This window comes from Sinocyclocheilus anshuiensis, unplaced genomic scaffold, assembly GCF_001515605.1.
Source record: "Sinocyclocheilus anshuiensis isolate Anshui unplaced genomic scaffold, SAMN03320099.WGS_v1.1 scaffold78, whole genome shotgun sequence".
Classification (NCBI taxonomy): domain Eukaryota; kingdom Metazoa; phylum Chordata; class Actinopteri; order Cypriniformes; family Cyprinidae; genus Sinocyclocheilus; species Sinocyclocheilus anshuiensis.
Genome location: NW_015544250.1, coordinates 734,046 through 760,771, shown reverse-complemented (window position 1 = coordinate 760,771; position 26,726 = coordinate 734,046). Strand labels below are relative to the sequence as shown.

At 35.2% G+C, this 26,726-nt stretch overlaps 2 protein-coding genes across 2 annotated transcripts in view; both read right to left on the bottom strand.

The window, feature by feature from the left end:
- LOC107697883 (protein-methionine sulfoxide oxidase mical1-like) overlaps positions 1-7,431 on the bottom strand; it is a 46,060-nt gene extending 38,629 nt beyond the window's left edge. The window contains exon 1 of the mRNA XM_016498727.1: positions 7,380-7,431. Coding sequence (XP_016354213.1) covers positions 7,380-7,405 — 26 coding nt within the window. The 5' untranslated portion in view covers positions 7,406-7,431. The remainder of the gene's footprint in view (positions 1-7,379) is intronic.
- A 3,367-nt stretch (positions 7,432-10,798) lies between these two features.
- Positions 10,799-26,726, bottom strand: part of LOC107697882 (proto-oncogene tyrosine-protein kinase Src-like) — a 51,256-nt gene continuing 35,328 nt past the window's right edge. The window contains exons 5-13 of the mRNA XM_016498726.1: positions 23,667-23,765; positions 20,572-20,675; positions 17,086-17,235; positions 15,918-16,073; positions 15,597-15,776; positions 15,349-15,425; positions 13,679-13,832; positions 13,364-13,481; positions 10,799-12,358 (exon numbers count right to left, since the gene is read on the bottom strand). Of these exons, the coding sequence (XP_016354212.1) occupies positions 12,133-12,358; positions 13,364-13,481; positions 13,679-13,832; positions 15,349-15,425; positions 15,597-15,776; positions 15,918-16,073; positions 17,086-17,235; positions 20,572-20,675; positions 23,667-23,765 (1,264 nt within the window). The 3' untranslated portion in view covers positions 10,799-12,132. The remainder of the gene's footprint in view (positions 12,359-13,363; positions 13,482-13,678; positions 13,833-15,348; positions 15,426-15,596; positions 15,777-15,917; positions 16,074-17,085; positions 17,236-20,571; positions 20,676-23,666; positions 23,766-26,726) is intronic.

Below are 26,726 nucleotides of genomic sequence, written 5' to 3'. Positions count from 1 at the left end.
CTCGTTTTATGCGTATTTGGCGCCACCTATTGTTGTGGGTGTATTATTGACATGTCAAAGTCTAGACCCTGAATATAAAACGACCGCGTTTTTTCAGATGTATTTCCAAGAAAAAAACATCGTCTTATATTCGGGTCAATACGGTAGTACTGAGTGGCAGTCCAGCAGGGGAAGCATACACCCTGCGGAAATACTTCGAATGACTGTCATTGATATTACATTCTTATATGTATAGAAGCCATTAGGAGCGATAAACGCGTGCTTCTGACGCAGCTGAAATCAACCGCACACTCACACAGCTAATGAAAACATCAACCTTAGAACTAAACAACCGTAACATTGAGATTATGCCGCTGAATACAGCGAACCCGTTGAAATGCATACACGAGAATGCTTGTTTCATTTAAACTTGTTCTCATGGCCTTAACTATCGGCGTGTCCTCAGAGCGATTACGTTACATGATCTAGACTACGTGTTGCTCCAGCTGTATGAACACAGATGCGTAAATGCTGCTGCAAATATGCTTACTATTTCGCTCCTGCAAACGATGCAAAACTTCTAACATCTTTTTTTTTGTTTGTTTTTTTCCAATTAGCAGACCAGGTAATATACACAGCGATATGGATTAAAACAGCATTCACTTATTTTAGACGTGGATTTCAGATGTTCTGTATATAGGAATGCCGCGATAGGTGTCGTATTCCTATAGGTAAATGTTATCAGCTTAGAATCAGCTTGACTCACGTGACCTGCCAGAACTTAACGCTAACGCTTAATTTCTGGCGTCTCAGTCTCAATGTACTGTACAATGCCACATACATTCACATCAAATGTTAACTCAGCGGTAGAGTTACACTCACGGGACACTGCCCTTATTCCCAATCACAAAAGTACATTATTTGCATGTGCTTTAAAGCCTTGCTGGTTAAACATTTCGTTTGTGTGCTGTTCTGAGCGTGTACACCTGAAACGGCACACACTAAAAAACCTGTTAAACAAGCCTGATTAATGGACTAAGTTATCTTTCGCATCTGATTGCGCTAAATAGTCAAAACACACAAGGTTTACAAATAAACACAGCTGGTTTTGTCTAAAGTGTAAGTAAACAGTTGAGAGAAAAACAGCTATGTCTGTATATTAGACACGTGCAGCTCTTAAAGTGGCAGCAGCCGAACAGTATTAAACATGCTGCCGCTTGTCATTAAAGGGATAGTTCATCCAAAAATTTAAAATTCTGTCATTATTTACTCACTCTCATGTTGTCCCAAACCTGTATTCATTTCTTTCTTGTGCTGAACACAAAAGATATTTTGAAGAATGTGGGTAACCAAACAGTTGCTGTTCCCATTGACTTTGATAGTAGGAGAACAACTGGGGCGCCAGCAACTGTTTGGTTACCCACATTCTTCAAAATAACTTTTATGTTCAACGGAAGAAAGAAACTCATTCAGGTTTAAAACAAATTGAGAGTGAGTAAATGAAGACAGCATTTTCATTTTTGGGTGAACTATCACTTTAAAGGTCCCCTGAAGTGCCTTGAAACATGCAGCGTTATTACTGAAACAGGAAGACAGGGCGGGACATATCGAGCAGCCACGCCCCCTTTTTAAATTAGCCAATAGCGTTTTGTTTATATCTGCATGGGTCAGAACCTTTGAGCTCGGTAAAGCCACATTTGACAGCCACAGATTACTCCCTAGATTCAATATGAAACTCTTATTAAAACAAAATAGTGATCATAATTATGCTGAGGCTGTGTAGTTTTAAAAGTGTTTAATATGCCGACTCGCGCATATGATCTGCTCCAAGCGATCGCGTCTCTGGACCGGAGCCAAAGTCCGGATCAGACTGTGCGCTCTGCTGCGGTTCGCGTGACACACCGTGAAACCAGACCTCATTTGCCTCAATCGAAAGCATATTTACACTATCTGAATCGTTCCCTATCGCCTACATTGTACACTACGTGCCATTCACTGTACAGAAAATACTACACCGTGAACAAGCGACCGATCTCAGCCGCAGTTTCAGCGGCTATTTATAGTGTAGGGGCTTCGGTTTCTAGAGTGCGTTTGATTGGTCAGAAGATTTGATGAGAAGATGAAGTACTTTGTGACGTCAAAAAAATCGTTGAGCCATTTTGTGACGAAAAAATCCACCCTGCGGGGTATTGATTGAGATTACTTGTCGTGTGATTCTTCACCCCGTTACACTTAAGACTAACATATTGATACTAACACCCAAAAAACTTTATTTCATGGGGACTTTAATGTTAATAAAACAACAAAACACAGAGAAAAATCACTCACTGCTCTTGAATGAAGAACTTTAATACAGTTGCTTTAAGAAGAATCAATTATTTTTACAGTGAGGTGTATATAGTGTTATTTATTTGTTCATTCAGTTTCTTGAATGCTACTGCTAAACCTACTATACCTGAAAAATAAAACACTGTTTGTTTTATTTGTATATTATGTGTATTTGTAATGCGAAAACTTAAAAAAAAAAAAAAGAGTAAAACCATCATGACAAAGAATCGTGATGAAATCGTGAATTGTGATTTTCCTGAAAAAAAACATATTATATTTTTGCCATATCACCCATCCCTAATTTTAAGCATAAACTAACTTACTTTTGATCAGTTTCTCATAAAGCAAGAGTTCATATGCTCAGTTTGCATCTCAAGAAATATATCTTGATTTAAAGATGTTTAGATATTTGTATCGGAAAACAAGGCAAAAATACTGACACAGAAAGATATTAATTTTTAGCAATGCATGCAACATTTAATGCCATGGCTTTAGGAATTTAAGACTTTCGGCACAATATGCAAGATTTTTTGACTTGTGTACTTGCATTATCCCAAATGTTTCAAAGAATGTTTAAATCCAGAGAAATAAGCAATTTTAACTAGCGTCATTGTGTCACCTGCCAATGACGTCATACACCCTCGATTTCCGGTTTTGTTTTGTAGAAAACATGGAAACACCAAATACGCTTTAATATGTTATGCGTTTTATTATACAGGTGACGACCGCACAGAGTAGCATTATAACATAACTTTCAAATGTATCTAGTATGATAAAACAGCGCTGCTTTACCCCACATACGCACGACCGGAAGGAGCAGAAGCTGTCAACTGTGGCATAACAAAAGCCCCGCTGCTTTCGAGCCGTGTGTCGTGCTCGTCTCTCATTAGCAATTGCTTCAGCAGCCTCGTTTTGCTTCGACAGCTTTCAGTCTCACCCTGCTTCATACTACGACGTTAATAAATCTTTAATACATTAGATCATCCATGAACATGATTTCTGCGGCTGCCCAAGTCCCGTCGGATTGCATCGGCTGTGGGTATAAAGACGACAACTCCCATGATTCCACACTCAGTCACGGCGTCATCAAACTACGCCTTTGTTTCTTTGTTTGTTTTGAAAATGCGCCCTCTAACGGCGAAAACTTACATATTGTGCCTTTAAAAAAACCCTGATCTATATAATATTGTGACAACAGCAGTATATAGTGGAGATCAAAATTAGAGAACAGCTTACAATGTAAGACAACATGTATGTAGGGATGTAATGATGCACCCCGAGCCAGCTGAAAATTGCTAAAAATGTGTGACAATTCAAGTCGGTTGAGATATTAAACGAATCGCGATACAGTTGGGGGTGGAAGTTTATATGAATGCATCTCTGAGGGGAACCTGACTATTTCCAGAGAAGTTTAGATGGTATTTTCTTTTCATCTTGCCTCTGTATAATGCCTATTAAAATAGTATTTATAAGCAGCACTGCTTTGTTTACAGCAGTAACCAAGGAAACACTATATTGCTGCTGTTCCATGAGTGCCACCTGCTGTCAGAGAGTGAATTTGCACTCTCATTCAGCCAGTCTGCTTTTAAAGTAGTTTTATTTAGCATAATTTCACAAAGCTAATATCAGACCATTCTGTTTTTGCTTCAAATGCCCACTCTGCAGTGACCAAGCCTCTCATCAGCAGAAAGAACAACAAATTTACAACAACAAAAAAAAGTTTTCAACGAAATAAATGTTTTTGCTGAAGCACCTTGGTTGTTTTGTAAAACATGCAGAACTCATGGCTAATATTCCTTAAAATTTTTAACGATGAAGATTAGGAATATTTAATACAAATCAAGTGTTTATAAATTGTTCTCCAATTTTGATCTCCATTAATATTAAATATATATTAAATACACACACACACACACACACACACACACACACATATCTGTATACCTGTACGTTGTAAATAAAATGCTGTACAACTGTATAAATATATACACACACACACACACACACACACACACACACACCCCTGTATAATAAAATAAAGCGTTCTACGAGTACACACAAGACAACAAACATTAAATAAACAAAATACAATTACAACAAAACCAAAGACTTCATTTAATTGCCTGAACAAAAGCATTGCATATTGTTCAGCCTGAATGAGCCTCATGGAATCAAGTTCCACAACTTTTCAACAGAGAACATTGTATTGTGAAGTTAACCCTATCCTAACCCAGGTGTCACATAAAGAGACAGCAGTTGATATGGCACAAAACTAGATTTAGGTTAGTTTACAACAACAAACAAACAAGCAAGTGCGCACCGGTACTACTGTATAACATCGCGCCAAGTGAGTCACGGACCTCAGGCTGTACAAAAAACAGAGTGGAATATATTGCTAATTCTTATATGCTGCAACTCTTGTGGGTTTCATAAATGCAAAGTGTCAGTGTCATTACAAACTCTCTGGAGCACGCAGGAATTCTTACAAAGCACAAATGTTGGCCTTCAGTCATTTTTGACATTCGTTCACTTTGATACATACAATTAAATACTTCACTTGTGGAAGGACGAGTGCAAAACCAGGCAACTTAAACAAGCAAGTTCACTTTCAATTCAATCACATATGAAAAGTGAAAGCATTTTAATCAGGTTTAAATTTAGCATCCTAAACAACTTACCTAGTACCACATTAGAATTTCTAGTAGCATATAAATCAATAAACTCTCTTACCTTTAAATGCTTAAATCAAAAGTTAGTGAAATGATACACTCTTCATAACATCTCAGGTCTGATTCTCAGAGTGCTAAGCAACTGCAAGCACTTCCTTTAAAACAGGCTTGTAACAAAACACATATGGTATCAATGAGGACAGACTCAATACTAAGGGAACAAGCATGATGTTATGCTCATGTGACATCCTTGTTTAAATTAATGATTTCCCTGTTTTACCTCATCTAATGACGTCACGTAACATGGCATTTAGATTGCTTCTTTCTTGGTTCCCAGTTCAACTTCTCAGTGTGTTGAAATGGTAAACATCAAATTTGCAGAACAACATGTTGCATGATCTGAAGCATCATTAATGTTAAGAGTTTAAGAAAACACTGATTGTAACGTAAAATGCATTGCTAAAGAGAGGTTAATTCAATGCTGTAACTCATTTTTTAGAGTGACGTCTTGTTACTCTTGCCGTGTGGAAAAACAGCACGTGACTTCAGGTAGTTTTCACATTCAAACCCCGTAATAAGCCCCCTGTGTGCCAACAAATTGCTTCAAGCAGGCTTCAAACAAATGTTGCAGCACTTCCTGAACATTTTACGGTCACACAGCATGTAACGCAGACAATAATCTCTCACACATCACTTCCTGGAAACAATCAAAGTCATGTCTTGTTCACGTTAACGCTTAACAAATGGCAGGGCTACTGCCTGAAAGAGCTCAAATGAATCAGTTGACAGCATGTCGCTTTTGCTGTTGTTTGCACATAAAAGCCTGTGATATGTGGAACAGATGTGAGACGTTCAACACATATACATCTTTTCAGGTACAACATGCCAGTCATGACACATATTAACAGCTCTCACAGATCGAGTGGATGGATCTCACAAAACCTGCCAAAGCTATATTTCACTCCTTAAATAATAATAATAATAAATATATATATATACACACAATAACAAATATAATAATAATAATATTATATTTAAGTAATGTTTAAAAACTGCATTAACATCATGCATTAATATTATGATTTGTCTTTAATGAGTACATATTTTTTTAAAGTAATTTAAATTAAAAAAATTATTGTATTAGCCCTTAAATAATGTAATACACTAAAAACGAACTGAGATTCACCAATAAAAATAATGAGAAATCTCAAATGTGAAATGTCCAGATGGATTACAATAATTAGATTTCATAGGGTGAATTATTACATAAAATAATGTAATAATGCAAAAGAAAGAAAGCTTAATTTTTTATTAAATTTTTTTGGTGCGTGAAATGTGATCTAGCCAGGTTTTTGTAAGATTTACCCTAGTTAAACTATCACTATCACTACTTTTAAAACAACATTTATTGTGTGCTTCTGCAGGTTTGGTGGTGTTAAATACAGGTTTATTGATTCAGCAAGGAAGGTGCAAATCTGTATCCTTGTTATGAAGCACATGCATACTGAATTGCTGATTAGTGGTCAACCAATATATCGCCAAGGCCGATATATCGGCCGATATTTGGCATTTTTTTAAAACAGACAGAGGCAAAAGAGTGCTTAAACTAATGCAAGCAAAGCACAAACCACAAAACAACACTAAGCAGAACAACTATCATACTAATGGCATGTAATATTACAGAAAAAAAGTTAAGCATAAGGAAGAAGAGAGCCCTTCCTTACTAAAAATGGCTGTAGAAGTGCTATAAATAGAGTGGTATTTATTTATATGGTACTCCAATGTATATGCAAGAACGACACTACTATGATATAGTAAATTGATACATATGATGATTGCATATTCACATATCATGGTATTCACAAAGCACTAATTCGTGAAAAAATAAGGTAGGCTACAAGTCCAAAAGAACAAAGTAAAAACATGATACATCTTCTCATTAATCTATGACCTGAGAAAAATACATTTTAGAGACACAAAATTCAGAAAACGTGACTCTTATTTGATGGCAACATACATTTAGCCTACATATAAATATATAGGTAGCCTACATTATGTTTTTAAGACTCCGGTTTGTGAAAACAGTTCCAAGTGTAAAATAATAATAATAAAATAAAAAATAAACCTTAATCAGTCCATCCAAGTAAGTAGAAACCATGTCATCACTGTAGCAACTTTATAAGCACATCACATCAGCACAAGTTCACATTAACGTTAGCTTGTTTCCGTCTCCTTCAAGTTGTGCAACGCTCACTAAAGTACATTTGCCGTTTTAGTAATTAATCGACTGACAGCAAATCTCTGTGATTCAAGTTAATCAAATGAATAATGACCTTGTACGCCAGTTTAGGATCCTTTCAAACCAGTTGTACCTGCTTGTTTATCTCTGCGGTTTTGACTCACCTGCGGCGGCTCGTCAGTCCGGGCATTTACGAATCCTTCTAGAGAGAAGGCACGTCTCATGAATATTGATTAAATGAAGTGACGTTCGACCATTTGATTGGCTAAAAGGCGTTGGCGATTTTTTTTCCTACCACGAAACGTTTTTTTTTTGGTTTTTTTTTGCTTTGTTTACTAACTGCATACGTGTTCATCCAGCATTTGTACACTGATTTAATATTATATAATAACATAATAAAAATACTAATAATATAAAAACGGTTTACTTGAGATTTGATTAAAAAATAAATATTAATTAGGGAATTATTAGCTAATTTTCCCTTCTTGACCTAAGGGGTTTCGAATAAGGTCATCGTGACGTAATTAATATTTATGAGGTAAACATTCTCCATAGTCGTATTCTTAAGTAGCCTAACATTTCCAGGTAAATGCATAGAAGCAAAATGACTACCACAGGGCAGGGCAGGCCTATCCTTTCAGTTTATGGCCCACAAAGACTTTCGAAACAGCGTTCGAAATTATTTTCAGACACTGTTGTAGAGTTTTAGAGAAGCAGGATGTGTTTTTGCAAGGTTATTTTGGCAACAGATCTTTAGCACCTGCACACCAACTTTCACTTTTAAATAGACGCACTCAAAAGCTTTATTCACAGTCTGTAGTAACAAGTTGGTATTTAAAAACATTTAATAAACTTTTCAAAAAAAGAAGTTTCTTCATTCTAAAAAGCTCAAAGTAAAATATCAAAAGATAGACCTACAAATGTAGGCTATGTAAAATAATTTTACAGTGACTAAAGCAGTGTGGGTTGTTTTCCTTTATCCTGTTAGACGTAATATCTAACTCAAGTACAACAAATAAGCAAGATTACTCCGATAACCTGTACAGCTCAAGGTTAAATCGAACGTAAATATTGCAGTTTACGTTAACATAACAGTAGGTGTCGCTAGACACCAGTAGATAGAGATTTTAAAACGTAAAGATGAAACGACTAAAACCATGAATTATCATCATATTAATTTATTAAAGTAGTTAAAGCTGTCGGATAATATCTGATTATGCATATGCATTGAACTCACAGATCAAAAACAACAGTCCATTAGACACAAACTCCTCCTTTGTTCAGCTAGGGCGTAAGTTTGAGTTTGACATTGGTGGGGACACAACAGCAGACAACACCCTCCGCTATAATAGCGCTTACCCCGGTGAAAAAGTCCATCCCCTGTTGTCCTCTCACATCAAAATCCACTGAAGTGTTAGTTTTGGACTGTTTTCACTTGTAAACGGTGCTTGATCAGTGTATATTTCTCTCCTGATTCAGACGAGATGACTTTTTCACTGAAGAAAGCAATATTATGGATAGAGGACGGAGGAACAGTTTGAAGTTAAACATGTCTTATGGATTTGTTTCTTACTAACACAGTTTTTGCTTCACAAGATGTTAACTGAGAGTTGTGTGGATTTACTTGTGGATTACTGTGATGTTTTTATCAGCTGTTTGGACTCTCATTCTGACGGCACCCATTCACTGCAGAGCATCCATTGGTGAGCAAGTGATGTAATGCTACATTTCTCCAAATCTATTTCCATGAACAAACAAACTCATCTACATCTTGGATGGCCTGAGGGTGAGAACATTTTCAGCAAATTTTCATGAGCTACTCTTTTAAAACAAGTTGTGAAGAAAAAAAACTCTCGTGCTTAAATCAAAGCTTTAGAAACATAGTTTACTGCACAAAAAGATAACACCATGTCATAAATGTTTAAAGTACATCTCTCATTTCAGTTTTATTTCATATTTTGAAACCAGTCATTGCAGAACTGTACACTGGGAGCAAGTACCTGGAATCTGATTGTGAGCAACTGCAGTTAAAATACAGACAGGAAACTCATAGAAAACAACTGCATAGTTTGAATACATTAGACAGGGATGCACTAATATTGTGGTTACTTGTAGATCTGATTCGTTTTACTTGTCATAATTTAATTTTCCAGTTCTACAGCACGGGGCCAAGAACACGCCATCGTCCATCCATCATCAAAAATCCTCGTAAGTCACAGTACGATCAGAGCGATGCATACAGTGCAGTTTAACTTTGCAGTAACTACCGGTCAAAATCAACAGCAGATTTATTGCAAGTTAAAAAGAAATAATAAAACAATACTTTAGTGCATGAGTCACATCTAAAGAAATGATTCTTAAAGGTGAGTTTATTACTGTAAATAAGAGTTTATTACTGTAAATTAAAAGTCCAAAATAAAGCCAGCGAATTGAATCTGTGAATCCGATCACATGATGGCATGCTGTTTTGTGATTGGCTGCTTCTCTAAGCATTCAGTTGCTGTAGGAAAACTGGATTTGTGCAGCAACAATGATATTTTTGCGGTCAGCTTTGCACAGGACCGAACGTCTATCTATAACACTGATCTTACAGGGAGAACCAAGCAAAGATCTGCTGAACATAAACCGAGGCAATATGAATAAATATGAAAAGAATACTTACATATATGAAAGTATTTACACTATATAGACTGGCATCACACGTCTACCAGCTAAAGTACCGCGATTACAGCTGCATGCCATTCTAAACAACCCGTCAGGACTTGATGTTACCCCACTATTCACACTTCCAAACCCTTACGATCAATGCAACCCTCATCGTATCAGTACAGACATCCCTACAACTCAAATCTACTTCATTCTACATTGTCTCAGCAGTGATTATATTATTTATTCGGGTACCTCAAACCATCACTAGGCATTCAGTAACTGACCCGAGATCGGTTTCTAGCACGTAACACCTCACAGACAAGGTTCATGGCTTTCTAAAGCAGTAGCGATAGATTGAGGTTGTTACCCACAATTATATATAACAATGGCTATTTTGCATATAACATATTGGCAACTTTGAGTGCGCGTGTCAGAATTTCTCAAAAAAGCCAAAACTATTGAAAAAGATAAAACGTTTGAAATTCAAGCATTCAACAAGCTTTGAGGAGTCAGTTCAAACATCTCTTGAACAATATTCATGAGTGATAAAAGCAATAGTTCATTTTTCAGATTTTCTTCCTCTGTGTTTTCGTCTTGTTTTCCAGTACAATTCTCTCAACATTCTTAAATCAACTTGAGACGCCAATTACTTAAGATAAAAAGTCTTGAAAAATTTATAAAAATTAAGTGAGTTTATGCTTAAAATGAGAAAAAATATCTGACAATAATACTTGATTTTAAGGGTAAACAAGTTGCCAGACATTTTTCTTGTTTTAAACATAGAGTCACTTGATATCAGAAAACAAGACTATCTTTTATCATTTTGCTTCTCAAAGTAAATGCAACTTGATTTATGAATGCTAAGATATTTGTAATGGGAAAACAAGACAAAAATACTAAGGAAGAAAATCAATTTTTTAAATTGAGTCACAATTCACTCACCCTCATGCCGTTCCAAACATTTATGCTGTTATTTTTGCCATGGGATACAAAAAGAGACATTTAGAGGACGCTTTTCTCATGCAATAAATGTAAAAGTATTGTATATGGAAAAGAGCAGCATGAACATTCAGCTAAACGTCTCCGTTTGTGTTTTACACAACATGAGGGTTAGAAAATGTTTCAGTGAACTATTCCTTTAAATTCTAGTTACAAAGCCTGCTTATCCTCTTTGATACAAAAAAACAACATTAATAAAAATACATTTTATACATAATAAAACGGTACAAAATTCATTTTTTTCCTTTGTATTGGCACACAAAGTAGGACTATACAGTCACATCTGCTTTAAACAAAAAACAATGCTATATATCAGTAGTTGTTTTGAATATTAGAAGAGTAGAATAAATGTATCAAATGAAACCACATTCTGAACGATTCTCTAATTGAGTCCATATCAAAAGGAAGAATGTTTTGTTTCCATCATTTCAGTCCGAACGTTTCCAATCATGTGACCAGTGCTCAACCAATCACATTCTTATTCCAGTTGATCCAGGTTCATACAAAAGAAACATAGTGGGACAAAAAGCTCATTTCTACTATTAAAAGGCATAAAATACCACGTTCAGATACAGACCCTGGATATCTATTGGAAGACATTAACGGGAACGTCCATTCGTCACGAGAGAGCTGCAATCACAGATGTCTCCCAACATGCACAGTGTTGCTGACATCTGATGTTGCCGATCAAATCTCATCCATCTGAGCTTGTGAACGGGTCGCAGGGTTCATGACAAACACCGGAGCTGACGGAGCTTGATGCTTTGGGGGTTTGAAGGGGGATGGGAGAGGATAGAAGTGAGGGATTGTGGGAGGAGGATGAATGACAGATCTGGAGCATCCGCTAAAAGGGTTTAGGAGAGAAGTGGTGGTACATCGAGGTCAAGAAAAACAGCTTGCGATCAATCTGCAGAGCTTCGGAAATAAAGCCTCGCAGCAATTATCAGCAGAAACTGCAAGCTGCACGGCCGAAGAAGCAATTTGTTAGTGGATTTCTTTGCGAATGATGCAGAAAAGATGCATCTTGTCTTGCTGTTTGAAGCTCACCTGCGATGAAAGTGGAAAAACATGCGATTACAATAACAGAGGGCGATGCTGTAACACTGAGACCATTTGAAAACCCAGCAAGTTGCTTAAAACGGGCTGAATTGGATATCATTCTATGTGGATCAGTATTGTTTGGGTTATGCCACAAACTTCCGGTGTTTGTTTTCTGGTCAGGAAAAGGATCTCTCTTTCTCTTTCTCACACTTGACTAGATCGGCATCTCTAGAGGTTCTCGCCCGGTTGGTACTGTGGTTCAGTAGAGGTGAAGTAGTCTTCCAGGAAGCTCTGGAGGTATTCGAAGGTGGGCCGCTCTTCGGGCTCCTTGCGCCAGCAGGTCAGCATCAGCTCGTGCAGGGATTCTGGGCACTCGGCGGGACAGGGCATCCTGTAGCCACGCTCCACCTGGTCCAGCACCTCCCGGTTCACCATACCTGTGCGGAGGACAGACGTGAAACAGGGTGGATGTGGGTCAGGTGTCAGATTGTGGTGCAGAAAGTGGCATGGCACATTTTAACCAGGCAAAGGATGTGGGTTGTCAGCAGGGAGGAACAACCGGAAATGTTTTCATGTGCCCTTTGTGGAGGGGCGCTCTTTAAAATGTTGTTTAATACGGCAATGTGACTTGTGTGTTATAAAAAAAAAAAACACCCTCAAAAACATTTTTAAAACATTTGTAGAGATGAAAACCCTGCATTGGAGTTAATGTGAATCATTTGGAAATAATAATAATAATTAATATTTTTAACAATTTATTACATTATGGCCTAAAAATATCCCCCCAATTTTTTTTCTTTCTTTTTTTAACAATATAAATGTCTAAACTCAATGTGTTGGATTTAGTGTGAATAATTATAAGTGAAAATTATTTGAATGTAATGTTTTTGTAAGTTTACAAGTATATATATTTTTTTAGATAAAAACCCTGCATTGGACTCAATGTGAATAATAATAATTTATATATTTTTTTAAATTATTATGTCCTGTGAGTGAATTTTAAAAAATTATTATAATTAATTAATTTATTCCATCTTTTTTAGAATGGAATTTATCATTCTTTTAAAAAAGATGGAATACATTAATTCATTGTTATTATTGGTAAATAAAAAATGTTTTTTTTTGAGGATACACACACATACACAAATATACATATATAAATATTATTGTTGCATAAGTTATAGAATCATTTATTCTATTAAATAATTTTTAATACATTTTCAGTGAAAATAATAATAATAATATTCTATAATATTTAAATTATTCTATAATTATTCTGATTGATATTGAAATATTCAGTTTTTTTTAGAGATGATAAACCCTGCACTGGACTTCAGTGTGAATAATTTAAAATAATAATAATAATAATAATGTTTTAAAATAATGTATAGAATAATGAATGCTTTTAAACTGATTATTACATTTTGAAAAAAATTTATAATGTTCATATACAGTATATATTAATGCTGTCAAACGATTAATCGCGATTAATCCAAACGACCACACGTCAGATTTGATGGTGAAGCGGCCGTAAAGCGCCGCCTCTGGCGCGGTCCACTTGATGGGAAACTTGGCTCCTGTTGTAATAATGATTTAAGAGAGGCCTGTCATCATGATTAAACTGATTCAATTAAGGTCGAACCACATAAACGGCAACAGCATTAGGTCTTGAAAATGGGACAGAGACGTTACGGCCTCAGGAAACAACTCAAGACGTAAAGAAAATGGAGAACAACCACATGCAGGCAGAGAGAGTCACTGTGTTCCTGCTCACCCTGTCTGGCCGTGTATTCGTTGTCCTCTATGAGTCGAGCGAGGCCAAAGTCAGCCACTTTACACACCAGGTTATCACCCACCAGGATGTTGGCAGCCCTGAGGTCCCTGTGCACATAGTTCATTCTTTCCACGTACGCCATTCCAGAGGCGATCTGAGGACAGCACATATATTATATATTACTCCAGAGTATCCACAGAATAGAAACAGATTTATATACATTATGAAGACAATGACAGTGGCACGTGGCCATGAAAAACTGCTGCCACAGTGCTGTTTTTAGTGATGCTCTCTGCAATATTCAACTCTCTAAATATAGTTCCTCTTTCAATGCAGGGCTATATAGTTTTTTTTATTTTTATTTATTTTTGTTTTATTTTAGTCAGTCTTTGATTTATGAAAATGTGTTTTAGTTTAACTTCAGTTACAAAATATAATAGAATTTATAATATTTAATACTTTTATTCACCAAGGATGCATTCAATTTAGTGCTGGTGTGTATACTGTGTACATTTATTATGTATATATAAATACAAACACATGCATATATATATATATATATATATATTTAAGAAAAATATGCTATGTTTATATATTAAATTTATATATAATATAAAATATAATAATATAAATATATAAATGTATGTACATGTAAATATTTTCAAAATATATACTGTATGTGTGTATTTATACAGTGGGTACGGAAAGTATTCAGACCCCCTTAAATGTTTCACTCTTTGTTATATTGCAGCCATTTGCTAAAATAATTTAAGTTAATTTTTTTTCCTCATTAATGTACACACAGCAAATGGCTGCAATATAACAAAGAGTGAAAAATTTAAGGGGGTCTGAATACTTTCCGTACCCACTGTATATACATAATAAATAAACACAGTACACATAGTATGTAAACAAACATTTTTTATTTTGGATGCGATTAATCGCGATTAATCGTTTGACAGCACTAATTCAATTATAAAGGCCGTTCTTTTGAACTTTCTATTCATCAAAGAGTCATGAAGAAAATGCATCAAGGTATGAATACTTTTAATCACCAAGGATGCATTAAATTGGTCAAAGGTGACAGTGATGTCTTCTGTAATGTTACAAAACTTCTATTTCAAATAAATGCTGTTCTTTTGGATCTTTTGGACTTTTTAGTCAACAAAGAATCCAGGAAAAAATCAACAAATAATAATATATTTAAAGTATGTTTTCCACAAAAATATTAAGCAGCACAACTGTTTTCAACATTGATAATAATGAGAAATGTTTCTTGAGCAGCAAATCAGCATATCAGAATGATTTCTGAAGGATCATGTGACGCTGAAGACTGGAGTAATGATGCTGAATATTCAGCTTTGCATCACAGGAATAAATTACATTTTAACATGTATTCAAATAGAAAACAGTTATTTTAAATTGTAATAATATTACATTTTTTTTACTGTATTTTTTATCAAATAAATGCCGCCTTGGTGAGCATGAGATGTCTTTCAAAAACATTTTAAAAAAATCATACCGCCCCCAAACTTTTGATCAGTAATGTACATTTTCTAATATAATGTTTCCAATTTCCATTACTTTTTAAGTATCAAAACTGTTAAAGGTTTATTTTTCTTTGCAGTTTCATTACTAGATACCATATCATAATGCCAGTGTGAAAGTACCTGAGAGGCCATATCCACAAGCTGAGGCAACCGCAGCATTTTCCCCATGTCACCCTTCAGGAAATCCAACAGACTTCCTGTGAGAGCAGAAATCACACCTCACATCTCCAGTCACACTTTTACTGGCAGACCTCACAAGAAAAGCTGATAATATCCAGATTTGAATGCTCTATTTACACATCTTACTGCCAGTTTTTATTTCTTGGACATCTTTAGCCCAGTATGGTTCACTGGATCTCTGTACTGACCTTGTCCCATGTACTCAGTGACGATGTAAATGGGCTCCTCTGAGACGACAGCGTAAAGCTGCACCAGCTTCTCGTGCCGGAGTTTCTTCATCACCTGTGCTTCCTGCAGGAAGGCCTCAGGAGACATAGTGCCAGGCTTCAGAGTCTTGATGGCCACGCGTGTCGTGCCGTTCCAAGTGCCTGATGGGAAAAAGACACTGAAATCATTGTCTGTTATGTGAACGCTTTGCTGTCATCATTACACAGCTGTGGTATTTTGTTGATATTTATCTCACATAGCTTCGGTTGTCAGTGGAAAGAAGTTGAAAGAGGAAGTCTTACCCATCCAGACCTCTCCGAAGCAGCCCTGGCCCAGCTTGACGTCCAGTCTCAGAGAGTCCCGTGGGATCTCCCAGGCATCCCGTGCCAGGCCTTGAGTCTGAGGCTTCAGCACTGGACACACGTCAGTCAGACAGTGACACAGGCCGTCTGCGTGCTCTGTGATGGACACGTACAGAAAGCAGTGTGTTCATGTTTTTTCTGTTAAATATTTATGCAACATAATATTAATGCAACAGTACTTTCAAATCTCTTTTTAGAAAATGGCCTCATTTTGATTCTATATTAATGCCCTAAATTAGATGCTTTTGTTGTTGGCAGCTATAAACAGAATTAAAATTAACAATGACTATTTATCTAGATCAAAAAAGAAAAAAGTTTAAATTAAAATTATTATGATTAATAATAATATATAAAAAAAATTAATAAAATAGATAAATAATACTTATTCAACTTAACAGAATAAATTATTTAATAATACTTATAAATATTATTTAAAATAACATTAAAGGCACAATATGTAATTTTCGCTGGTGGAGGGCGCGTATTCAAAATAAACAAAGAGACAAAGGCGTAGTTTGATGACGCCGTTACTGAGTGTGGAATCATGGGAGTTGTCGTCTTCATCCCCACAGCTGATGCAATCCGACGGGACTTGGGCAGAAATCATGTTCATGAATGAGCTAATGATTGGTTAACGACGTAGTAAGTTTTTGGGTATTTTAATAAAAAAATCTTACATATTGTGCCTTTAACAACAATAATAATTATTTTTTATAAATTAACAATAATAATAAAAACATAATAATGTATGTACCTAATGTATTATTATTATTATTATTATTATAATGCTAATATGAAAAAAATTAGAATGATAATTTTTTGGGATTTTTAATACTAAAAATAAACATCTAACTTATAAATAACTTAATAAATTAACTTATTTACCATATTTATTTCATCTTACATCTTACATGGTTTTAGGCCCTTTTAACACTCTAGAGCAGCATAAGAAGTAATATAATTGCTTTATGCAATTGCTTTATTTATAGTTTTAACTGTCTTCTTATTTTGCAACAACTCAAGTTCCCACTTCCAGAAATAACAGTCTGTATCACTTCCCTTCATAGACATTCAGAAAGGAGCAGGTGTCTGGCAGAAAGTGACTTACGGCGGTAGTGGTTGACCAGCTGCTGTAAAGTACTGAACTGTGTGCGCGACGTGATGTAAAATCCCCCGCTGTCCAGCTTCCTGATCTTGTAATGTTTGACATTTAGGCCCTTGACGTTGTCGTAATCCAGGACAGAAAGACAGTAGGCACCTAGAAAGACACAAAGAACACATTTGAGAGGTGAACTGGATGACATTGACGGCACTAACAAACATTTACCCAGGTTTTAGATTTGAAACTGTCAGACTGGTGTGATGGGTGCCAGATTCTACTCTTTTGTAGCATTTTTTTTTTCCCTTGAGGTCGACTAAACTGAGCAAAAACATGCATTTGGTGCATTTCTTTCTTTCTTTCTGTTGCAGTTGACGGTAGCCATTGACTTCCATACAATTTTTTTCTATACCATGGAAGTCAATGGCTACCATCAACTGTTCTTCTTTTGTGTTCAACAGAAGACAGAAACTGAAATGATGACAGCATTTCTATTTTTGGGTGAACCATCCCTTTAAAAGTCCTTTTATTATGTAGTAGATCAGTGTTTCCCAACCTTTTTTTAGTCGCGGCACCCTTTGGAAATTTTTAACAAACTTGTGGCACCCTACAAAATAAATTTTGTCACAATATTTGAATTTCTAACTTTGATATGATAATTTGAAAAGTATAGATATTCGGTACAACAGGGAAGAACTGCAGAATATAATGTCATACAGATATTTTTAATATTATTAAAACATTTTGTCCATCAATGGTGGCTATCAGTAGGCTAATTTCTAATGAAGAGACCAATTTATATGACAGATTTTAATGTAGGCTTTTATACATATGTAAACATTACTTAATTACCATTATAACTAGCTATCTCACAAATTTTTGCTCACTCAGTGTTTTTTTATTTTACAGTGGGGTAATTTTGGTGCAGTAGCACGAGATAGCTTGATTACAAACTATGAATTGAATAAAAAATGACAAGTAAGCAGTCAGTAATAAAATAAGAACAAATAAAGAAATTAATAATGATAGCACAAATAAAAAACAACGACAGGCCTTCAAATTAAATTAATTGCTTTGTAGTTTTTCAGGTAGGTCTAACAGTAGGGTTAAAATATTGAACTTTTTTTTTTTTTTTTTTTTACCAATTATCCAAATAATGACTGTACTACATCGATGTTTCCTGTCGGCTCAATTTTTGAGTGGACTTTGCTGTTCCGATGAGCATGAACGGTATACGAGTGGAGCGACTGAGCGGAGCGCACACGCATAGAGCGGGATAATACGCAGAGCGTCACACCACGTGAAAGTGAAACCTTAGCGGTGAACTAATTTTCGGCAGCCGAAATTTCGGTGCATCTCTGATTATTGGCGACATCAGAAATGGATATTATATAATAGACGCTTTTTTGAACATTTTAGGAATTTAAAAATATTAAAAATATATTTTTTACACGGCACCCCTGCTCTCGACAGACGGCACCCCAGGGTGCCGCGGCACCCTGGTTGGGAAACACTGTAGTAGATTGTGTATAACAGGCCTTTCAACAACGTTTTGATCATGTTGATGATTCAGGTCTTAGAAATGTGCATTACAGTAGGCTTTATAGGGTTAATAAACACTGTATGAAATGGTCTGTAGAGGGCGCTGTCATCATTACACACATTCACATGGCTCATTCACTTGCTCCCTCGTTCCCACCCCGGTCTTTCTCTCAGTCTCGTCTCTTTGGGGTTTGACTTATCCTTCAGCCTCTCTCGGTCTCTCCACGAGCCTCTCGCTGACGGGATGAGCTGTGAGATATGGCTCACGGTTATAGTTGACCTACTTGCTCTTCATCCCTTCAAGCACTTCTCTGACCTTCGTATTCTGTCGTATGCAACCATTTGCACTCTTTACATATCATCTCAAATGAACATAGTTTGTGTAGAACCTGAAGGTAAAAGGCCATATATGGAGTGTGGATCTTTACAGTGTTTAGAGAGAGAGAAAAGCTGGTTTGCGGAGGGAGGAGATCAGGGAGTATGAGCGCGATTGCATCTGACAAATAGAAAAGGGGAAATTAATTGAACGTGCACTTTGTTCTGATCTGAAATCCTGAAATGCAACTTCCTCAATGTAGACACATGCATGAGCACGAGCAGTTTCCTCCACACTGGTGTTGGTTCTTTGTCATCACTGTCTTTAATAATCGTTTCTTTATTACAGTAGCTCTGGTCTCTGAATTTGACTGGCTGAGCAGCGTTCCAACAGCACTGGAATTTTTTGCATTTGAGGGATGCTTTTGCAAAAAAACAACAACAACAACAACCACATTTGATCAGTTTTTGCATTCCCTGGGATGTTGAACTCATGACCCTGAGTCCCTGATGTTATGAGTGCCAAGCTCTAATGTCTGAGCTACAGGAAAGACCAGTTTCATTCCCTAGATTTCGGCCTCTGAGTTTGGCCTCTGAATCAACACTGTGACACCAGATGAATGGTAAAAAAGTGTATATATTCTATATTAATTCACAAAGCTGCTATGTTGCTCGGAAACTGTAAACAGAATTAAAACTAAATTAAAATGTTAAAATATATGTTTTATTATTTTTTAATGAATAAACAATATAAATGATAAATAATGTATTGTCTATAGTAGTAATAATAAAATACATTTTATTTTTAATAATAAATAATAAATAAAATAAAACATTTTATTGTGATTTTATGGTATTAGATGGATTCATATATTTAATATACTCTTGTAGGCCGTATATATATATATATATATTTTTTTTTTTTTGCTTTGTTGCTTTTAGTATTTTGGATACAATTTTAATAATTCTTCTCATTATAATTAATAAATGAACAATAAATAGCTTAAAATATTTTATTGTGATTTTATGATGTTTTGTGGATGCAATTTTAATAATTCTTCATATTTTTAATAATAAATTAATAATCAATTAAATATTTTATTGTGCTTTTATGGTGTTAGATGGAATAATATATTTAACATACTGTGTATGACATATTTTTGTGTTTTTGCTTTTGCTCCTTTTAGTTTTATGTGGACATAATTTTAATAATTCTTTTTACCTTAATAATAATTTAACAGTTCTTTTTTATTTTAATATGAAATTAATAATAAATAAAATAAAATATTTTATTGTGCCTTTGGATGGATTCATATATTTAATATTCTGTGTAAACTGTATATTTTTGTGTTTTTACTATGCTCCTTTTTTTGTTTTGTAATTTTAATAATTGTCTATTTCTGTACATTTTGGAAGACTAAAAGATGAAAAATAACCTTTGGCTAAATCTGGTGCATTTACAGAAATGTTTATTAATGTGCACTTTCCCTGTGCACACACACACACAAAAATAAAATAAACAAATAGAAATAAATAAATAAAAATACAAAATAAAACACAACTTATAAATAGATAGAATAAATAAAATGTATCAATAAAAAAAGTGTTCAGAGTTTCTACTGTTCACATTCAATTCACCTTTGGTTGTCTCACTCTCTCTGACCAGGAAAGTTCCTCTCCTGTTTTCCAGACTCAAGAGGAGGCGCTCGGAGTCCCTGCGTGTGATCTTTCCAAAGTACCATCTGGAGAGAGATGGAGAAAGAAAGAAAGAGAGAGAGTGTATTTAGAGTAAGTAATCACATGTAACATTGTATCACAGACATGCAGTTGGCCAGAAACACAGCTTATGCTAATACACAGACAGAACTACGATCCCATTGTGCAAACATATAAGAAAGGTCTGTAAGAATATACTCACCGACGATGCATTTATTTATTAACATTTTTGAAATATTATTACAATTTAAAATAATTGATCTTACTAAGGCTGGGCGTTTTGACGATATTATCGTATATCGACGATGTCTTGCAAGTATCGCGATGTCGATAATAAAAGTCAGTTACAGACAATAATCGCCAATATCGAGAAAAAAATTACAAATATATTTAACATAGTCCCGTAGTTACCATGCACATATTTATTCACATGAAATAGCATGAATGAAATATTTTGTAGCCTATGCTAGTAGCTAATTATTAAGGAATAAAAAATCTATTCTGGAATTACTTAATTTACTTAAGGCCAGGAATCGAATAGGCCTACTCTTTATAAAACTAACAAATCTTTTTATTTTTACTTATTAATAATGTTTTTTAATTTTATTTTAATACATTCTAATTCAAATCCTATCCTGTGTTTGTATTTATTTTTGTGCACTCTCCTCACAAACACGCTCAAGGAAAAGGAAACTTGAGATGGCAGAAAGCGGAACCTGTTTTCTTTATTTTACAAAAACACAATGTTTTGTTTTTAATGTGAGTGTACGCAGATAAAATTAGACTCTTTACAGTTTATGTATTTACCATAATTTACAGAGTATTTTAAGTTGTTTTCACTGATGTAAGGAAGCAATTCAAGTGCACGCCGGCGCCTTGCGCACGCACACATAATTTCTAGCACGGCTTGACATCGCAGTCTGCTCATTATCAAAAATAAATAAAAAATAAAATACCAAATAACATTTGTAATTACTTATTTTTTCCAAATAAATAATGCAGCATTTTTTTTTTTCATTATAAGAGGCCTATAAGGACACCTCGGAGCTCTAAAAACATGAAAGAAAAAAACAACCTTTCCGTTTTTGGTCATGCAGAAGGAACCAATTTGTTTTTAAAGGGGTCATATGATGCGATTTCAATTTTTCCTTTCTCTTTGGAGTGTTACAAGCTCTTGGTGCATAAAGAAGATCTGTAAAGTTGCAAAGTCTAAAGTCTCAAATCCAAAGAGATATTCTTTATAAAAGTTAAGAGTCAACCACGCCTACCTTAAATGCCTCGTTCTAACACACCCCCACATGTGGGAAGATTTGCATAACGCCGCCCAAATGTTCACGCAAAGAAAGAAGGCGTAACTTTTATTCTCGCTGTAGTATTGTTGTTGCCGCCAACGCCATGTCGTGAAGGCGCTGTGTTTCGTTGTGAAAGCGAAACTACTTTGTTTGGTCTTCCAAAAGAGGACGACATCCGCTTCGTCATGCCTAGAGCTGATCCGTGCTGGTCGCTGAGGAAATACATCAACTTCTACGGTGCGTGTCGGCTATGTCGGTGTGGTAGGGGCGGGTCTCGAATAGACGATATTATCGGATATCGCGATATTTATTAAGGCGATTATCGATAAAATATTTTTTACATATTGCCCAGGCCTAGACCTTACTAACCCCAAACTTTTGAACAGTAGTGTACATTTAATCTATTATGAAATCAAGCTTGCGTAGCTAATAAAAATGACTATACTTTATAACAATTGTCATCTGAATTGTGCTGCATGAGATACTGAACATTGATTCAGGTTGTAATATTCCTACTCATAGTTCCAGTAGCGATAAAAGAGTGGTGTTTGGGATTCATGACCGGCGCAGTGACATTTAGTGTCTATAAATCAGCATAGTTTGTTGTTAGCCGCTCATGCGCAGCGCTCTCTCTGAGTCTTACCTTTTCTCCAGAGTCAATCTGAGATGACTGGCAAGGCAAGGGTGGAAAAATTAATCATCATAGGTTTTCAGAGGAGTGCTTGTGTGTATTTGTTTAATGCGGCAGTCGACTGAGCAACAGCTCGTGTGTGGGTCTCAGGAAAAAGGATGAGTTAGAACATGAACAGGACAGACAATAGTAGACAGGCCGCCTGAGGCAAACACTGACGTATTCTACTCATTCAAGAGGGAAAAGGTCTTTGGGCCACCAGGGCATTTTCCTTCTAACTGATGAGATGATGGAGAGACTTTATCGCAAATAATAGAGGGTGAAAGAGCAAAACCATGAAGGGAAATATAAAGGACTCAAAGGTCAGCCCGAAGCAGAGGAGGGGCGAGAACGAATCATTCTGTTAGTAACGTCACAAGGGTTGAGCATCAGTGTTATTTTAGTGTCATTGAGATACTATTATAGTTTTTAGTAATAGTCTGAATTGTTTTTTTTTTGTTTTTTTACATTTTAGTAGTTTTTATTTTTGTATATTTTCCATTTTCATTTTTATTAGTTACAGTAATTGTGTTGTGTGTTTGTCATTTTTTGTCTTTATAGATTTTATTCATTTTTATTTTGCTATTTTAGTACATCAAGTTAAATGAAATTAAACTAGCTGAAATAAATACATTTTAATAATTTTGAATAATAAATACAACAAATACAGCATCCTGCGTGATGACTCGTGAACAAATTGTTCTGTTGAGTCAGATCTTTTCAACACAGAACAAGTGACTCTCATGAGTTGGTTCTTTTTGATGAATCAGTTTTGCGACTCATGAATCAGTCAGGGCGGTTAGAAAATGAACATGTGACTGATGAACTTCACTGACTAAACTGCTGACTCATAACAAATTGAAATAAGCGGTTTCTTTCAACTGTTGTTTTGTTTAGTATAATAATCATCAATGGAGTCAATAAAGACCTAGAATCACGCTCAGCTGAATTGAGAGATCTGATTAGAGTGAGGGGAATAAAATGCAAACCAGAGGATTCACAGGGAGGAGAACAGCAAAGAAAAGGAGAGAAAGAGGAGGAGAAAGAGGATTTACTCTTCAGCCTGGATGGAATCAGACGGTGCCACGTATTTGCTGGGAATGTATCCACTCTCTCCTGTCGTCAGCGAGCGAGCCAGCCACCAGTCGCCCTCCCTAAGACGGCAGAAAACACACGCATAACACACCTGCAGTTTGACTCACATTCAAGACGTCTTTCTTAACCGCCCAAATCATACACCCTGAGATTACATCTGCGGTATCATTCCTGCTTTATAATCCATGAAATGAGCCAAGAGAATGCAGACAAAGCTGCTCTAAAGACATCAACTACCTGTGCCAAATTATGCATAAATGAAACATGCATTTAAAGGGACAGTTCACTTCACCCAAAATAAACAGTCATCGTTTACTCACCCTCACATTGTTCCAAACCCATATTACTGAATCTTACTACTGTATATATCCCGTTCCTCTCATGGAGTGCGTAACTATCATATGTATGTGTGTGCCAATATATATATATATATATATATATATATATGCATTTATTGCATATAGGCTGCATTTATTTGATCAAAAACACAGTAATATAGTGAAAGATTACATTTTTAAAATAACTGTTTTCTATTTGAGTACATTGTAAACTGTAATTTATTCCTGTGATGCAAAGCTGAATTTTCAGCATCATTACTCCAGTCTTCAATGTGTCATGATCCTTCAGAAATCATTCTAATATGATGATTTGCATAACATTTCTTATTATTATCAATGTTGAAAACAGTTGTGCTGCTTAATATTCTTGTGTAAACCTTGATTTGTTTATCCAGGATTCTTTATGAACAGATAATTCAAAAGAACATCAGCATTTATTTGAAATAGAAGTGTTTTGTAATGGATGTCTTTACTGTCACTTTTGATTAGGGTTGTAAAGGGGTCGGAAAATGTCCAGCAAAGTTACCAAAAAATCTTAGAAAGTTTGCAAAAATTATGGAAAGTTCTTTGTAAAGCCTCTTTGTAAACCTACGTTTGGTCAATTTAACGCTTCCTTGGTGAAAAGTATTAATTCCTTTTCCTAATTAAAAAATAAGTGCTATATGCCTTTATTAAGTGTGAAAGTGCAGCACAAGCATTCATCAAGATATCTCTTTTTGAGTTCTATTAAAGAAAGAAAACCATATGGGTTTGGAATGATGGATTTTTTTTCATTTTGGGTGAATTATTTACTACAAAACTGGTAGATTTATCAAAAAAATGAGTAATCTGTCTGGGTCTCTATTGTCTTGATGGGTTTTTAATAATAGATGTTGTGTTTTAGTGTGAGCTGTGGGGTGTCAGACTGTGACTCACTCCTTAAGCTAAAGTAATAAGATTCATCCATCGCCAAGACATGCTGACCTGACACAAACCTCTCCAGGTCTCTGAGCTATTGCTAGCGGTTGTTAAACGTAATTAAAACATAACTGCTCCAGTGAAAACAATGACATACAGTACATACACAGATGGGCACATTCATATTCATAGAATGCAAATATATTATTCATACACAGGGTACCATTCAAAATTCAGATGTTAATGAATTATTTATGTATGAAAAGGTATAAAAACAGTGATTCGGATAAGCAGGGTTTCTGGATATAAAAATTGTGGCTACAATTGAGCAATAATTTATGTAGAAGACACTGATGCTAATGCTAAGACTTTAACTTTATACTTCAACTCTACACATAACTTACTTATGAAAAAGTCTACTTTTACATTAAACTTTTAATACTATGAAGCACAAACTACAATATCAAATTGCATCAAAATGTCATCACTTTTCACATATCCTTTGTGTTAATTTGTGACCCTGGAGCACAAAAGCAGTATTAAGTCGCTTGGGTATATTTGTAGCAATAGCCAAAAATACATTGTATGGGTCAAAATGATAGATTTTTCTTTTATGCCAAAAATCATTAGGATATGAAGTAAAAATCATGTTCCATGAAGATATTTTGTAAATTTCCTACTGTAAATATATCAAAGCTTAATTTGTGATTAGTAATATGCATTGCTAGGAACTTAATTTGGATAACTTTAAAGGCGATTTTCTCAATATTTTGATTTTGTTTTGCAACCTCAGATTCCAGATTTTCAAATAGTTGTATCTCGGCCATAATATTGTCCTATCAACAAACCATACATCAATGGAAAGCTTATTTATTCAACTTTCAGATGATGTATAAATCTCAATTTCGAAAAAATGACACTTAATAGCCTACTGGTTTTGTGGTCCAGGGTCACATTTAGCTAAATGCTAATGCTATCTTTTGCTTTTAAGTTCATTCACTTACTCAACCCATAAAACTGACTGAATTTGATTTATTTTAAGTTATGTTCAAGTCTGTTATCTTTGAGGCCATTAGAGTATAGCTAAATATGTGCTGAGTTTTTTAATTAAGAGATTTTTGTCATGAGAACTACAGTGGCTTGTTAGCTAAACTGAAAATGCAGCCTACATTTTTACTATCTTAATAACGCTGTCTGAACATTTTTGTTTTTAAGTTTATTAATTTAAATGACCACATGAAAGCAAAACTTGACTAAACTTTAGTTAAAGTTATTAGTCCAAGCCTTTTAGCTTCAAGGGCATCTATATGCTAGTGTTCTGCTAGCATAGCACATATGTTCTAAAAATATTTACGTATACGCTTTTAGTCTTACATTTTCTGGGGTGTAAACAGATTTTTGTCCAATAAAATTGTTCTCTGGAATGAGAATGAGAACTAGCAAGTTAGCTAAAACCTATAATGTCAACATAGAAAAAAAATATTTGACATTATTTTCATTGTTAGGGCTTATCCTAATCTAGCATAGCATACAGTACAGATACAGTAGCATGAATATTAGCATGTAGCCAAAGCAAATGTAAAGGAACAGTGAATAATACACCAATGGACCAACCACAAAGTCAACATGAAGGACAAATGTAAAATTGTCGTGATTGAGCCAGTTATGAGGAGGTGTGACACTATTTCTGGACCACTTCCACAGTCTCTGGAGAGTCAGGACAAATCTCAGGTGGACAAGCAAACAATGAAATGACACACACACACACACACACACACACACACA